This window comes from Leguminivora glycinivorella, chromosome 24 (genome assembly GCF_023078275.1).
Source record: "Leguminivora glycinivorella isolate SPB_JAAS2020 chromosome 24, LegGlyc_1.1, whole genome shotgun sequence".
Taxonomy (NCBI): Eukaryota; Metazoa; Arthropoda; class Insecta; order Lepidoptera; family Tortricidae; genus Leguminivora; species Leguminivora glycinivorella.
In genome coordinates this window covers 9,217,035-9,233,795 of record NC_062994.1, presented here as the reverse complement: position 1 = coordinate 9,233,795, position 16,761 = coordinate 9,217,035, and the positions used below count along the sequence as shown (strand labels likewise).

The 16,761-nt window shown below is 42.8% G+C and overlaps 1 protein-coding gene across 1 annotated transcript in view; it reads right to left on the bottom strand.

Annotated features, from left to right (window-relative positions):
* The window catches only part of LOC125238519, a 104,120-nt gene that overhangs the window by 27,479 nt on the left and 59,880 nt on the right, over nucleotides 1-16,761 (bottom strand). Inside the window, exons 4-16 of the mRNA XM_048145851.1 lie at nucleotides 16,608-16,748; nucleotides 16,086-16,251; nucleotides 12,272-12,360; nucleotides 10,909-11,055; nucleotides 9,012-9,153; nucleotides 8,581-8,656; nucleotides 8,146-8,204; nucleotides 7,711-7,786; nucleotides 7,276-7,334; nucleotides 6,841-6,952; nucleotides 6,426-6,523; nucleotides 3,999-4,083; nucleotides 57-176 (exon numbers count right to left, since the gene is read on the bottom strand). Of these exons, the coding sequence (XP_048001808.1) occupies nucleotides 57-176; nucleotides 3,999-4,083; nucleotides 6,426-6,523; nucleotides 6,841-6,952; nucleotides 7,276-7,334; nucleotides 7,711-7,786; nucleotides 8,146-8,204; nucleotides 8,581-8,656; nucleotides 9,012-9,153; nucleotides 10,909-11,055; nucleotides 12,272-12,360; nucleotides 16,086-16,251; nucleotides 16,608-16,748 (1,370 nt within the window). The remainder of the gene's footprint in view (nucleotides 1-56; nucleotides 177-3,998; nucleotides 4,084-6,425; nucleotides 6,524-6,840; nucleotides 6,953-7,275; nucleotides 7,335-7,710; nucleotides 7,787-8,145; nucleotides 8,205-8,580; nucleotides 8,657-9,011; nucleotides 9,154-10,908; nucleotides 11,056-12,271; nucleotides 12,361-16,085; nucleotides 16,252-16,607; nucleotides 16,749-16,761) is intronic.

The following is a 16,761-nucleotide window of genomic DNA, read 5'->3' as shown; positions in this document are numbered from 1 at the left end:
TCGACTTTATCTGTCTATACGAAGTTATATAGGTCTTTGATTATACTGAGTCTTACCACTTTCTGTCGTTTGCTAGGGAGCGGCGTCCCTCGCTCCGTGGACGGGTGGACGGACACTTGAGGCGGATCCAGGGATATCGTCTTCTTTCGTCCACGATTCGTCGTCCCTGGAGGCGCCTGTAGCCAAATAATTGTTATAAAATATACACACAAACACTAGCAATACAAAAAGGTATAGTTTCCATGTGGTATCAATATCATGCAAAAACTAAGGACAATCAAAGATATTTAACCAATCCACGGCGCACAAAGCAGGAGCCCATATCATTTAAAAACGATTCTTGACTTTATAAATCCCGAACATAGAGGAATAAGTAAGAATCCATTCACGCGTCAATCACTTGTCAACTAGCGTGAATTATCAGTACTGATATTTGTCAATAGATGTCGCGACGAACGAAAAGTCTAATGCTCAACAATTTTTAGATAAAAAATAAATAAATAAAAAATAAAAATAAAAAGCCTGTTTATTCAGAAACCAAATACCTTAATAATATTAAAAAAAATTAAAAATGCTTAAAAAAACTAATTTGGTTTGGACCCCTTTCGGGTAAAGGCCTCCTCCAGCTCTAGCCATCTGTCTCTGGTTTTTGCCACAGTTGGCCAATCTGTGGCTATTTTGCATAGGTCGTCCGACCATCTTGTGTTGGGTCTGCCATCTCTCCTCTTTTTAGATAATATTACAATAGTATTAATCAGTACTCTGTTTTCAATTCGTTCTGCTCGTAATATAAGTTGTAAACTGTTTTAATATTGCATTTTTGGCAGACGCGACACTGTTGGCACCTAATGCCGAGTAGTGGTACTGATAATTTACGCTATTAGACGTATGATTGACGCACGGTGACGCTAGATGTCACTACAAATAACGCATTTATTGATATATGGAGTTACAGAGGATCTCTTTCCTTATTTATTCCTCTATGTTCAAAATAGTGTATGATATGGTCAGTACTGTAGTAAAAATCCTTCATATTTTGGACCCGGTGAACAAAATTGCCCCCACTAGTCTGAATGATGAATTTGGAGGGAGACTAGTAATTTAACACATTAAAAAAGTTGCATAGCGACAAAATAAGAAAAAAAAGACACAAAAAGCAAACGCACAAGCCCTAAACAGTTTTGACTTTTGACAGTTTTTTTTTTTTCGATTACGATCCAAATTAAATCTTTTTTTTTTTTTTTTTATCAGTTTCATAACTGATTTTATCAATTCACTTATAAACACTATTCGAAAATTTTAAGAATCAAGATATTAAGTTACAAAAATATTGGTTATAAAGAGATGCTTCTTTTTTATGAAATGTCAAATTACAATAAAACTATTTTGTGTATAAACATAATGTCTAACTAATGTAATATTCTTATCAGTAATAAATAATATTTAAACCTTGCATTGAGCCTTAAGGTAGCGTTCCCACTTAAGCGTCGCGTGTCTCGGGGCGCGCAACGGACGTCTCCGCCACGCCGCCTGAATGTAATTCAAAAAACGTCTCCTCAGTACATTTTGTATAGGAAGGACGTAAGACGGCGGCGTGGCGCGCGCTTGGCGGCGCGTCTTACGTCCTTCCTATACAAAATGTACTGAGGAGACGTTTTTTGAATTACACTCAGGTGGCGTGGCGCGGACGTCCGTTGCGCGCCCTGAGACACGCGACGCTCTGATGTGGCCGGTCCCTTAAGCCAGCGATACATGTCTGTAGCTTGCACAAAATATGCATGCCAGTTCATTGCTAGTAATTTTTCCCCTTGCTAGCTCGGAAACACGTGTTTTGTCCTTTAATACCAGCGGGTAAAAACGCATTTTATCCACTAGTGGGTAAAGTAATTTGACCTTGAATAAAGTCAAATTAACTGCTTTAAAATTGATAAAAGTAGGTGAATCTAGTAATAAAGATGATTTACCACCTGTGGAACTACTGGAAGCAGTGATAAAATCATTTTTTGCGTTGTGGTTTCCTCGCTATAGTGAGGGGAAAAGTTTTGTGTTACACTCGGGTGCAAATGTATTTCACTTATCGTGTGTTAAAAAACCCGCTCACTTTAAATTCCACACTCGGCGTTAAAATACAACTTTGCCCTCTTGTATAACAAATAACTATTGTATGTCTGCTTTGCCAGTTGTGCAAACTACATGCATGTGGATCGCAGGGGCCCGTTTCTCGAAAGGTACAAGCCTTGTATTACAAGTGTGTCTCCATGACAACCCATACGACTTGTACCTTTCGAGAAACGGGCCCCGGTCTTACACATACACAAAAACAAAAAATATCGCCCACAACCACCAAATTAAAAACAGAACAACACAAAATAGCGACGGAATTCAAGCACAAGCGATATCCAAACAATTTGAAAAACGTTGAAAAAGGAATTATCAAATAGTGACCTTCCTAGCTTAGGTTAGGCTTCTTAGGGTTTTAGCCAATCGAAACAGACTTGTTCACTCACCTAATTTTAACTAACTTAAACTCAAAAGCTCTACCTATTTTACTTCTTCATAACAAATGCTAATAACAAAATAAGAGGTACAGTCAACATATTAGAATCCTAGGCCACTCTAGAACCCTGTCGGACTTCCAATTTAATTGACAACAATTTTTTCAGAAGATTACTGATTAATTGAATTTACTTAGTGTATATTAGTGATGGTTTTCTTAAATCAATAAGGTTTAGGTACACTACAAGTACAAGTACTACATCAGGGGCCCATTTCTCAAAGCTAAAAGTTACAATTGACAAGTGGAAGTCTCTTTCCAACTTGTCATATTAGACATTAACACTTTCGCTACCAAGAACCCGACTGTCGGGCACACCGCTCGTAGAAGCGTAGCCGATTACATGGGTTTCCCCGTATGTAGCGAAAATGTCGTAGCGCCGCGTAGAGCCCGGTTTCGAAAGTGTTAACAACCACTTGTAAATTGTAACTGGTAGCTTCGAGAAATGGGCCCCAGGTAGTCTATAGAGTATTATTAATTATTGATACAGTGATGGAATTATTAGGCATTGGAAAGCTATGATCATGGACACTACAAGTATTTAAGCATTGAATTAATCTAACTACGAAATAAGTTTCTTTTACAAAAATTTCATTTTTGGACAAGCTTTTATCGCCGACTGTACCTTTCTTTCTTCAACAGTCATCTACTGCTTTCCGAGACGTTTCTAAAAACCCCAACAAACAAAACGTAGACTAAATTTGACCCACTTCCCGATTAAGCTGGTTTCCGATTAAGCTGAAATTTTGTGTAATAATACACACATATGTAAAGCACGTGACAATGCAATATTATGGTATCATGGAGCTGGTCTGATGATGGAGCAGAATGGTGGTCATAGGAACTCTGTTATGAAACGTCGTATCCCCATCGAATAAGGGTTTTTTTAGAAACGTCTCGGAGAACAGTAGATGACTGTTGAAAGAAAGGTACAGTCGGCGACAAAAGCTTGAGCCAAAAATGAAATTTTTGCAAAATCTTATTTTTTTATGAAAGTATCAGAACTTCGCTGAGTGATGAACTATAAATCGCTAGCTATCTCTTCTATTCACACGGGAGCTACATATTTTGTTCCTTTCTGTAGCCGATAGGCCATCGCTTACTCGATTTTAAAATCTGCTACATAATTTTGATATGTCAGTGCTTATAGTAGCACAGTATAATAAAGAGTACTATCGTACAGTATGGCCACTTCCGCTCCCCGCTGAAAGTGTTACCTCACAGTTACCGCCTGTCAAAAACGCGAACAGTCGACCTGTCATATGTCACTCATACAAGCATGGTACGCGTTCACCTACACGAGCTTAGAATGTGTGCTAGGAACGCGCCTCTTACATATATTTGATCGCCAGTGTCCGAGGTGTGCTAGTAGTGAGACTGGTGAGTGAAAAAGTCTGCGCTCTAGTAACTATCGGTACGTGTGCTTGTTCGTAACATTGTTTACCTTCGGCCCTGTTAGCGAGGAGGTGTATTTGATAATTTCTGTATCGGGCGGAAGTCTTACCCCGCCTAGCACCGATGACGGATCACTAGAAATAAAAAAAAAAGTGGTTAGTAGGTCATACAATAATTGCGCTCCGCTGACGCTCCGCCTACGCATCAAAACGCGCATGTGTGGCCGAACTTCAATACGTATCGCTTAACTTCAAATTTGGCTAAATCTATTCTGCTATAAGGTTGATTATCTTTTATTTCAACTTCATTATATAATCAACCTTATAGCAGAATGGATTTACCCAAGCTCGAAGTTAAGCGACACATAATATATATATATGTTTATGTAGATAAAACATGTTTTTTTTTTTAATAAAGCTCGGAAATCGGTTTCATAATTTTTTAGCCGGTTGAAAAAAATTATAAAATTCTGGACGCATTTACCGGTCACCAGGAGGGCGATTTTTGAATCTCGCATACGGGATTTTGTCACTAAAATACCGGTTGAAAACGGTGACTTGCTTATTATTTTCAGTGCCAATTTTCTGACTTCGAACGCGTGAGACTCAAAAATCGGACCGCAGTTTAAGGCAGATATTAGACTATCAAATATTTATTACAAAAATATGTTATGCAGAGCAAAACCAAAACAAACAGCTAATGTAAAACCGGTTCCGAGCCTTGTATGAAAAACATTTTCAAACTCTTCCATAATCAATAGTGTGTGTATACCCTACTCATAGTGTTGTGTTTCTGCCCGTGAGTAAGGCCAGAGCTCAACGAGGGTGCGGTGTGCTGACGACGCGAGGACCTACGGAACTAATTTGTTCAATTGTCCTTTGAGTCGTCGGCAACCCGAACCCTCCTTGGAACTTGTACTCCTTTTTGCTGTGTACTTATACTTAACACAGCAAAAGGGAGTGTACAAGTTTCTAATGGGTTGGCAACGCGCATGTGACACTCTTTGAGTTCCAGGCGTCCATAGGTTACGGTGACCGGCGGACCGTATGCTTGTTTGCCACCGACGTAGTATAATTAAAATGCCACATTTTACAGGATGAAATTATTTTAAAGGACAAAATTTCTAACAACTAAGAACAACTTACCCCCCTTCCAATGCAGCACTGACAGAGGAAAAAAAAGTCTATGAGTTATTTCTCAGGTTCATATGTGAAATTTTGAATAAGTAAGGTGCTTTATGTAATGACATGCAATAATGACTGTACCTACGGCATCTCTGTCATTTGTACTATTTAAAGAGGTTATGCAACTTATGCACATATCTAAGCCGTGATACACACACAAGCGACGCACGACGTTAGACGCGGAACGGACGCCAGCGCCGCTCCGCCCGAGTGTAATTTAAAAAACAGGTTCACTATTATCTGGCAGAAACTTTTTACGCATATATTTGATTCGTATAATAGTTCTTGGCAGAAGTCACGTTTGGCAGAAACACCTTACGCAGAATATGCTTTGGCATATATCATTTCGCTGATTTTTGAAATACCGAATCGTCTGTTGACATAATGTTGATGACCATAATAGTCTTCTAGTCGAACATTACTTTTACAGATAATATTTGTGCATAATATTTAGGCGGCATAAAGTTGCAATTTGTAGTAGTAGTAATAGTAGTAATACACTTTATTGTACAAAGATAAGAACACACACAGTAAAGAAAAAAAGAACACACACATCATTTGTACAAAGGCGAACTTTGCTCTTTGATAGCGAGTTGGATGTGTTGGGGATGCAAGATACCTAACACTCCTCCTCGCTTCGCTCGTCGTCGTACCTAACGGTGACTCTGGGGCAGTTTTTCTTTTATGATAGCGTGTAATAATTCTGCTAATGTAATATTATGCTATAAGATTATTATGGTACATACATTTATGCTAAATCAAAGTCGACCAAAGTAATGTTCTGTAAAACAATATTCTGCCAAAAGTGCATGGTAATAATAATGCCAACTAAGTTTTCTGCAAAATTACCATTCGACTGAAAGTGTTTCTGCAAAACATGTTAGGCGAAGTGTGTTTCGGACTAAAATTATTCTACCAGATGAGGGTAACCCTAAAAAACATTCTCCTCCATCCTCGGCATGTTTTGTAGAATTGTTTTTGTCACGTGTCGCTTGGGGCGTGTCGCTTGAGGCGCATCTTACGTCTTTCCTATACAAAATGTACTGAGGAGAGGTTTTTTAAATTTCACTCGGGCGGCGCGGCGCTATCGTCCGTTCCGCGTCTTACGACGTGCGTCGCCTGAGTGTGGATAGTCCCTATTATGTTACAGCAACAGGGGGAGTGAGGGGCTGAGGGGGGGGGCATCCTAATTGTTTTTAAAGTTCACGGGCGACGCCAAATATTGTCAAATAAATCCTAGGAGGAATCTAGGTAAGTATTTCTAGTACTTATGTTATTTAAAGTAGTCTTACCTAAGTATTGTGTGGGGCAGGCCTGTAAGGGAGTCGATGGCCCCATGCCGATCCTTATCGGAGCCCGGCATACCGAAAGGGTACAGTGGGGACATGTTCTGTAAGGAAAAAATAATTGATTAGTCTTCGCTAGAATTTTTTAAGTCTTGGGACTTATTCATACGGGCTATGGCCGCACTGAGCTCATTGAATGAAACGACAGAGTATGGTTACAAGGTTTGACTCGAAATTCGAAACAAAACACGCGCGCACATCGGAAGAAAACAAGTGACGACGCTGCACGAACGACCGTCTTCAGCGTTCGATCGAGATTTTGAAATTCGAACGCGCATTTTAAAATGTTCGAAGAACCTTCCGGGGCTACTATCAAGCCGTTCCTAATACGCTATTATGTAGTAATGTGTGTGTGTAGTACCTTGCCCTTAGCAGCGGTGGCGACGGCCGCGTGGTAGGCCCCGTGAGCGGCGGCCTGCGCTAGCATCAGGTCGCCTCTGAGCAGCGCCATGAGATGAGTATAGAGTATATTCCTTTATAACTCTATAGAGTAAGAGCAGGATGCCCGACCATAGTAACAGTGTTCGAAACAAAACACGCGCGCATATCGGATGAAAACAAAACAAGTGACGGCGCGACAGCCCGTCTTCGGCGTTCGGTCCAGATTTTGAAATTCGAATTCGATAATAACACGCACGCATATCGGATGAAGACAAGTGACGACGCGACAGACGTCTTCGGCGTTCGACTGCGGTTTCGAATTTGGAACGCTTATTTTAAAACGTTCAAAGAACCGTCCGTTCCTAATATGCTAGATGTAGTAGTGTGTCTGTGTGTATGTGTGTGTGTGTATTACCTTGCCCTTAGCAGCGGCGGCGACGGCCGCGTGGTAGGCCCCGTGAGCGGCGGCCTGCGCTAGCATCAGGTCGCCTCTGAGCAGCGCCATGAGATGAGTATAGAGTATATTCCTTTATAACTCTATAGAGTAAGAGCAGGATGCCCGACCATAGTAACAGTGTTCGAAACAAAACACGCGCGCATATCGGATGAAAACAAAACAAGTGACGGCGCGACAGCCCGTCTTCGGCGTTCGGTCCAGATTTTGAAATTCGAATTCGATAATAACACGCACGCATATCGGATGAAGACAAGTGACGACGCGACAGACGTCTTCGGCGTTCGACTGCGGTTTCGAATTTGGAACGCTTATTTTAAAACGTTCAAAGAACCGTCCGTTCCTAATATGCTAGATGTAGTAGTGTGTCTGTGTGTATGTGTGTGTGTGTATTACCTTGCCCTTAGCAGCGGCGGCGACGGCCGCGTGGTAGGCCCCGTGAGCGGCGGCCTGCGCTAGCATCAGGTCGCCTCTGAGCAGCGCCATGAGATGAGTATAGAGTATATTCCTTTATAACTCTATAGAGTAAGAGCAGGATGCCCGACCATAGTAACAGTGTTCGAAACAAAACACGCGCGCATATCGGATGAAAACAAAACAAGTGACGGCGCGACAGCCCGTCTTCGGCGTTCGGTCCAGATTTTGAAATTCGAATTCGATAATAACACGCACGCATATCGGATGAAGACAAGTGACGACGCGACAGACGTCTTCGGCGTTCGACTGCGGTTTCGAATTTGGAACGCTTATTTTAAAACGTTCAAAGAACCGTCCGTTCCTAATATGCTAGATGTAGTAGTGTGTCTGTGTGTATGTGTGTGTGTGTATTACCTTGCCCTTAGCAGCGGCGGCGACGGCCGCGTGGTAGGCCCCGTGAGCGGCGGCCTGCGCTAGCATCAGGTCGCCTCTGAGCAGCGCCATGAGATGAGTATTGAGTATATTCCTTTATAACTCTATAGAGTAAGAGCAGGATGCCCGACCATAGTAACAGTGTTCGAAACAAAACACGCGCGCATATCGGATGAAAACAAAACAAGTGACGGCGCGACAGCCCGTCTTCGGCGTTCGGTCCAGATTTTGAAATTCGAATTCGATAATAACACGCACGCATATCGGATGAAGACAAGTGACGGCGCGACAGACGTCTTCGGCGTTCGACTGCGGTTTCGAATTTGGAACGCTTATTTTAAAACGTTCAAAGAACCGTCCGTTCCTAATATGCTAGATGTAGTAGTGTGTCTGTGTGTATGTGTGTGTGTGTATTACCTTGCCCTTAGCAGCGGCGGCGACGGCCGCGTGGTAGGCCCCGTGAGCGGCGGCCTGCGCTAGCATCAGGTCGCCTCTGAGCAGCGCCATGAGATGAGTATAGAGTATATTCCTTTATAACTCTATAGAGTAAGAGCAAGATGCCCGACCATAGTAACAGTGTTCGAAACAAAACACGCGCGCATATCGGATGAAAACAAAACAAGTGACGGCGCGACAGCCCGTCTTCGGCGTTCGGTCCAGATTTTGAAATTCGAATTCGATAATAACACGCACGCATATCGGATGAAGACAAGTGACGGCGCGACAGACCGTCTTCGGCGTTCGGTTGAGATTTCGAATTTGGAACGCTTATTTAAAAACGTTCAAAGAACCGTCCGTTCCTAATATGCTATTGTGTGTGTGTGTGTGTGTGTGTGTGTGTGTATTACCTTGCCCTTAGCAGCGGCGGCGACGGCCGCGTGGTAGGCCCGTGAGCGGCGGCCTGCGCCAGCATCAGGTCGCCTCTGAGCAGCGCCAGCTCGCGCTCCTTGCCTTTTGAGGAGGTGGTTGATGAGGAGGAGGAGGATTTGCCTGCAACAAACAAAATGTGGACGTTATAAATAGTCAAACAACAAAAACAACATTTACAGCAATTTGCCAATCTAGAAAGAATATGTCTAAAATGCCTGATAGACGTACGAGCAAGTACGCGTACTTATGGCACATCTCGGAGACTAGCGATCAAATATATGAAAGAGACGCGTTCCTAGCACACATTCTAAGCTCGTGTAGGTGAACGCATACCGTGCTTGTATGAGTGAGATATGACAGGTCGACTGTTCGCGTTTTTGACAGGTGGTAACTGTCAGGTAACCGAGAGGGAGTGGGCGGCGCTTTCTTCGACTGCCATCTCTCGACACTGGCTTAAAACTTTTGAACCTCAGTTTTGACAATTTGACCCATATTCTTAGCTTGATATGTTTTAAAATGTCAAATATTAATATTAGCGCCATCTAGCCGAGCGTACCCCAAAGGTGTATCGCCATCTAGCTCACTGTACCTTTTTCTGTATGGTTTTGGGGTACGTTTTTTTCTTAGACTTTATCGGTCTTTACGAAGTTATATAGGTCTTTGACTGTGCTTAAGGCTCGACGACCTTCTTCGATTGCGTCACCGTAAGTACGCGTACTTTTAAACCGCCGCGCATAGTCGTCAACGATCCAACCGGTTTGAAATCTTTGTGTACGCGTACTTGTTCGTTGCTCGTACCATCGACAACACTGTGCGCTGTACATTTGTAATCCTTCTTACAAGGGCATAAAGTGTACCAATGGTTAGCTAAGAGTGTTTCTGTTAGTACGTCTATCGCCCACTTAAGTCATCCCGACATTTAGAATAGAATAGAATAGAATAAACTTTATTCGCAAACACACACAAAAGAGAAAAATATTACAAATAGGAACACATAAAAACGAGAAGGTGCCACGAAATGGACCTCAGCATATTGCTTTCTTTTTCGGTCTGCCTCAACCCCGGCCAGAATTTTCGCGGTATCCTATGTTTAATCCTAGTTGTTTTGTCCTTGTTTAAATAATAAATAAATAATAAATAAAATAAAATAAAATAAAATAAAAATAAAATAAAAAGCCTTTTTATTCCATAAACACTTTACAAAATTTTCCTTATTAACTAAATTTAAATATAAGTATATTAGTGGTTAGGACCCCTTCCGGGTATAGGCCTCCTCCAACCTCTTCCACCGTTCTCGGTCTTGTGCCTCTGTGAGAAATAAATAAATAAATAAATAAATATCGGGGACACCTTACACAGATCAAACTTAGCCCCAAACTAAGCAAAGCTTGTACTATGGGTACTAAGCGACAATATACATACTTAAATAGATAAATACATACTTATATACATAGAAAATTAATTCATTTAATTTATTTATTAATTTTAATATAATTTAAAGTGATAAAAAAAATGTAATTTGTAATTTTAGGATAGGTTTTAATACTCATTTATGTTTTTTCTTGCTGTGCATACATGTTTTGGACGGCATTCTTATTTTAAACCTGTAACTTGTAGCTGCTATAATAATGTATTGAATGTTGTCTGTTTTGTGTGCCTTATGAATAAAATAAAAAAATAAAATAAAATAAAAACATCCATGACTCAGGAACAAATATCTGTGCTCATCACACAAATAAATGCCCTTACCGGGATTCGAACCCAGGACCGCGGCTTAGCAGGCAGGGTCACTACCGACTGAGCCAGACCGGTCGTCGTGTACGTTTATGTAGTTTATCACGAATAAATAATTGATTATGATTCAATTGTACGTACGAGGAGGCTGGCTGGACTGGTGCTTGCTTGGCTTGGCTTGATGCGGCGCGGACGCCAAGCTGTTTAACGAAGCCAAGCTGGACATGGCTTGCGAGTGCGAGTGCATCGTTGAAGGGGATGACGTTTTTGGGAAGCCGTATGATGATCCTGGAATTCAAGAGTAAATCATTATACAACAGTAATCAATCAATGAAAAACATTTTTAACCCCGACTCAAAGACTGTCTGTCTGTGGCATCGTAGCTCCCGAACGGATGAACCGAATTAGTTTTTTTTTTCTTTGAAAGCTGGGTTAGTCAGGAGTGTTCTTAGCCATGTTTCATGAAAATCGGTCTTCTATGTCGCGGTCGGGGTTTTTTTACAAAATTTTAATTTTGTCGTTATTAACTAACAATGTATGTGTAAACACTATTGTACATAAGACAAGTTAGGATATAGAAATACAGTATAGTCTAAGGCTGGTTTTACTGTCACGCGGTTTATATGAATTTGATTTTGTCATCCGCGCGGACCCGTCCGCTTGAGTGCGTTTTCACATTATCCAATCCAATATCGGATGTCAGAAGGATTTCAATGGAAAAAATCCAAGATGGCGCCTCTACTGTATGGGATATCGGTCCGACATCCGTATCGGATCGGATAATGTGAAAAGGCACTTACTCTAATCTGCGCCCGGCCACACATGCGCGTTTTGAGAGCGTAGCGAGAATGATAGCGGTGCGTCCCACGCTGGCGACGCCCAGCGGACGTCGGCGGGAACTAACGAGCGCGGATTGCGCGCGCATTCGCTCCGTTAACGCCACGCTATTTGAACGCTTTATGTGTGGCGGAGGTTTTAATACATATTAGTCCGGCGCGGATCGCTCCGCGCGGTCGGTCCGCGTGACACTAAACCAGCCTTAGTATCCATTTATTACTAATCTAAGGCAGCATTCATAGAAAACCTTATTGATAAAACAGCTCATAAAATTTTAAGGCATGAAGTAAACCCAAAACCTTTAACTATAGCATAAGCCAATTACAACTAAAGTTTTAGCAACAAGTGCCCTACTAGCCTCACTCATATCAAGGACACCAACGCAACGCAAGCAAAGACAAATATAATTCCATATATACAGAAAAGTCTAAGAAAAAAAAAACGGAACCATACTAAAAAAATCACGGTCGACTAGATATACCTTTGATTGATTTTCGGCTAGATGGCGCTAATACATATTCATACTTAATTTTAACTGGGCCAAATTGTCAAATCTGGGATTCAACACTTTCATAAGGACTACTCCCAAGTCCCAAATATGTCTAAAAGTAACTACAGTACAAGCGATTTGCAACTATAAAGCTATAGCAGCAAGTGTGATACGTGCCCCACTCACTCATACTCGGTTGCGAGTTGCTAGTTGACGGACTCTTCTCCTTCGTAGATGCGCTTGAAGATGTACTACTCCGCCCGGATCTGTAAAAAAAAATAGTACATTTACATTACGTACAGCCAACCAATTGGAACCCTAGGCAGCGTCCCCACTTAAGCGTCGCGTGTCTCGGGGCGCGCAACGGACGTCCGCGCCACGCCGCCTGAATGTAATTCAAAAAACGTAAGACGCGCCCCAGGCGGCGTGGCGCGCGCCGCGCCGCTTGGCGGCTCTTACGTCCTTCCTATATAAAATGTACTGAGGAGACGTTTTTTGAATTACATTCAGGCGGCGTGGCGCGGACGTCCGTTGCGCGCCCCAAGACACGCGACGCTTAGATGTGGCCGGTCCCTAAGCGAGAGGCTGGCACCTGACAGTCCTGTAGGCCTAGCACATGATTGCCGCGGGAGTATGTCGCCGCGAGATAGATCACACGTCTCCTTCTAACTGTATTAATGACATAAGGACGGGTAGTCTATCTCGTGGCGACATACTCCCGCGGCAATCATGTGCTAGGCCTACTGTCACTGCAATGTCACACTCACAATTTCGTCTTCTTTCAAACCCTTATTAAGAGTGGCTCTGAAACTTCGGTTTCGTATGCTCTACATACCCCTTATGAGAATACAGACCTGGGAGTATCACTACTTTAAAAAAAACTTGTTGCTTCGTCTGTCAATGCAAAGAAAATTGTAGTAAGTATGTATGGAATGCATATAGACTTACTGCGTTTTAACTTTGAGGAACGGCGTGAGATACGAGATTTTTTTTCAAAGTAGTGACGATATGTTAATGTATGTATAAAAATGTGGAAGCACGGTAAAATGGCCGCAAACATATAAATAAACATAAAAAGAATGTAAACAAATAAAATCACGGCACGTGACCCCGGCCGGTTCATTGGACGAAACGAATGTATTATAAGTACTAGCTTTTACCCGCGGCTTCGCCCGCGTAATAAAAGTATTCTCTGTAGGTAGGTATATTTATCTGCGATTATTTCGATTGCACATAATACTTTTGCTTGCAATGATTGTAGAAATATTACACATCGACCACAGCGTAGGTAATTCTATATACGCTGGGGAAACCTTTATAAACATCCCACATAGCCCGTATTTCGACACTATGATCGGTGGGTAAAAAGTACTTTTTTCTATTATCCCTTACAATTTTTTACATTTTGCTTATACTTATCGCAAACGTAATCTTCAAGCAAGCAAACAACGATCGTCTTAGAGCACATTGATTGTAAGAGACCGCCGACCGATTATCCGTATCCCTCTAACGATACCCATATTATCCGTATCCGTATCCTTATCCGTATCCGTATCCGTATCCGTATCCCTATCGCTATCGTTATCGCTATCGCTATCGCTAACGCTATCGCTATCGCCATCGCTATCGCTATCGCTATCCCTATCGCTATCCCTATCGCTATCCCTATCGCTATCGCTATCCCTATCGCTATCCCTATCCCTATCCCTATCCCTATCCTTATCCCTTATCAAGATCTTTAATGATATAACACTTTAAGTTCTCGCGCTTTGTACACATATTTAAAGTCACATACAGGTCGAACGCGATTAATTAACATTATTTTTCCCTTTTTTCCCAACGTTTCGGCCAGGTTGCACTGGCCGTGGTCGCGGAAGACTGAAGTCCCAGCAAAATGTCACCGGAGATGTAAACAACATAAAACTACCCGATATTAATTTATATAAATGTTCGGGGTAGACAAATAAATATAATCTACCCGCTTTTAGTTAATGTTTATTTCCCACCATGTTTATTTTAAAGGTAAAAATAATGTTAATTAATCGCGTTCGACCTGTATGTGACTTTAAATATATGTTTAATGATTTCTTATCAAGTGCTAAAATATAAAGTTTCATGGTTTTATCTTTTAAAATTAAGAAATCCCATACAAACTTTCAACCTCTTTTTCAACCCCTTCATCCCTTTTTTTCGAAATAAAAAGTAGCCTATGTTCTGTCTCAGGGTCTAAAGATTGTCTGTTCCAAATTTCATCAAAATCGGCTGCGTGGTTTAAGCGGGAAAGCGTAACAGACAGACAGACAGACAGACAGACAGACAGACAGAGTTACTTTCGCATTTATAATATTAGTATGGATTTATGTATTTCCTCCAATGAATCATGCTGTATCACATCAAAATCATCTTTACATGTTATAAAACGGCGAGTCTGTGTGTTTTTTCGAGATAAACTGAAAAACTGAAGGACAACTTTTCATGCAGGTTTTATCGATGAATAGAATAATTCTCGAAGAAGGTTTAAAGCCTCCGCCACACATAAGCGTTTTGATAGCGTAGCGTTAACAACGATAGCGGTGCGCCGCGGGCGAAGGCTCCGCCTACGCTCTCAAAACGCGCATGTGTGGCCGAGCTAACGAGCACGGAGTTCGAGCGGAATGCGCGCGGATTGCGAGCGGAACGCCAGCGTTCGTCCGGCGTACCGCTATCATTGCGCTACGCTATCAAAACGCTTTTTGTGGCGGAGGCTTTAATGCTGAGTATAGTCCTTTAAGTTGTCCGCCAAACTAGATTAGATGCTAGTGCCAGGCAGGGTAAATAAAAACCATACGCCTGAAATAACTGTAGAACCTCTCATCTGCTATGGCTTGTCATCCGCGCGGATGGTATGTAGGTATGTAGTTATGTTGTAGTATGCGTGACGTGTTCGTCCGCAACACATGTAAGCGGTTGAGAATGAAAGAGAATGATTCTGATCCGCTTACATGTGTTGCGACAACACGGCGCGGGCGCGCACACATACATACCACGAGTCGTTATAGATTAGTTATTAGTTGCCTTATACTGTGACTGAGAGCATATAGTCTTGCGAAAACCATAGACCTGCAAATATTGTAGTTACCTCTCATTCCTCTGCTGAGGCTTTTCTTTCCCAGGTTTAGCTATTAAAGCTATATGGCTGAGTACGGGTCTCCAAGTGACCCGCCTAGTCCAGTCCAGTCTTGTGAAAATCATGCACCTGCAATGACTGTTACCTTTCATTCCTCTGCCGAGGTATCCCCTTCCCACAGGCTTCACTGGTAAAGCAGATTGTGCTGAGTAATGGTCTCCAAGTGACCCGCCTAGACCTGAGGCACAGTATACGACCAGTAGTTACACTTCTAACAAAAGTCTTGTGAAAATCATGCACCTGCAAAGACTGTTACCTCTCATTTCTCTGCTGAGGTTTGCCTTCCCACAGGCTTCACTGGTAAAGCAGATTGTGCTGAGTAATGGTCTCCAAGTGACCCGCCTAGACCTGAGGCACAGTATACGACCAGTAGTTACACTTCTAACAAAAGTCTTGTGAAAATCATGCACCTGCAAAGACTGTTACCTCTCATTTCTCTGCTGAGGTTTGCCTTCCCACAGGCTTCACTGGTAAAGCAGATTGTGCTGAGTAATGGTCTCCAAGTGACCCAGACCTGAGACCTGAGGCATGCACCTGCAAAGACTGTTACCTCTCATTTCTCTGCTGAGGTTTGCCTTCCCAGTAGTAACACTTCTAAGTGACCCGCCTAAACCTGTCTTGTCTTGTGAAAATCATGCACCTGCAAGGACTGTTACCTCTCATTTCTCTGCTGAGGTTCGCCCTTACCAGGCTTCGCTGATAATGCAGCTATCTGCTAGTAAGGCTGGAGTAAGGGTCTCCATGTGGCCCACCTAGACCTGAGGCACAGTAGTAACACTTCTAAGAAACGTCTTGTAAAAATCATGCACCTGCAAAGACTGTTACCTCTCATTCCTCTGCTGAGGTTTCCCCTTCCCAGGCTTCGCTGATAAGGCTGATAGGGCTGAGTAAGGGTCCCCAAGGGGTCCACCGAACCCTAGACCGGAGGCCTGTATTCTAGCTAGATAGTCCTGGGCCGCTAGGTGAGAAGCCATGGACCACCATGCTGCACCTGGAATATATAAAAGTGTATTTTATTTTTTATTCTTCGAAACAATGCAAAATAAAGGAGAACTCATGTCTGCAGAAGCCGAAGAGAGCGACTTATGTATGTCTCCTCCCAGCCTAGCACACTAAAATGGAAAGAGATAGAGATACTCCCTGGCTGCAGGGTGGAAAGAGATGGAGATACTCACTGGCAGCAGGGTGGAAAGACTGGCCATGGCCTCCGAGGGAGGTCTGCGGGGTGGGGTACCGCCCGCCGAAGCCGAAGAGAGCGACTTATGTATGTCTCCTCCTAGCACACTAAAATGGACAGAGATAGAGATACTCCCTGGCTGCAGGGTGGAAAGAGATGGAGATACTCACTGGCAGCAGGGTGGAAAGACTGGCCATGGCCTCCGAGGGAGGTCTGCGGGGTGGGGTACCGCCCGCCGAAGCCGAAGAGAGCGGCCTGCGCTTGCGCCTGCGCCTGCGCCGCGCCGCCCGCGCCGTCGCGGCCCCAGTACGCTGGAAAAGTAAG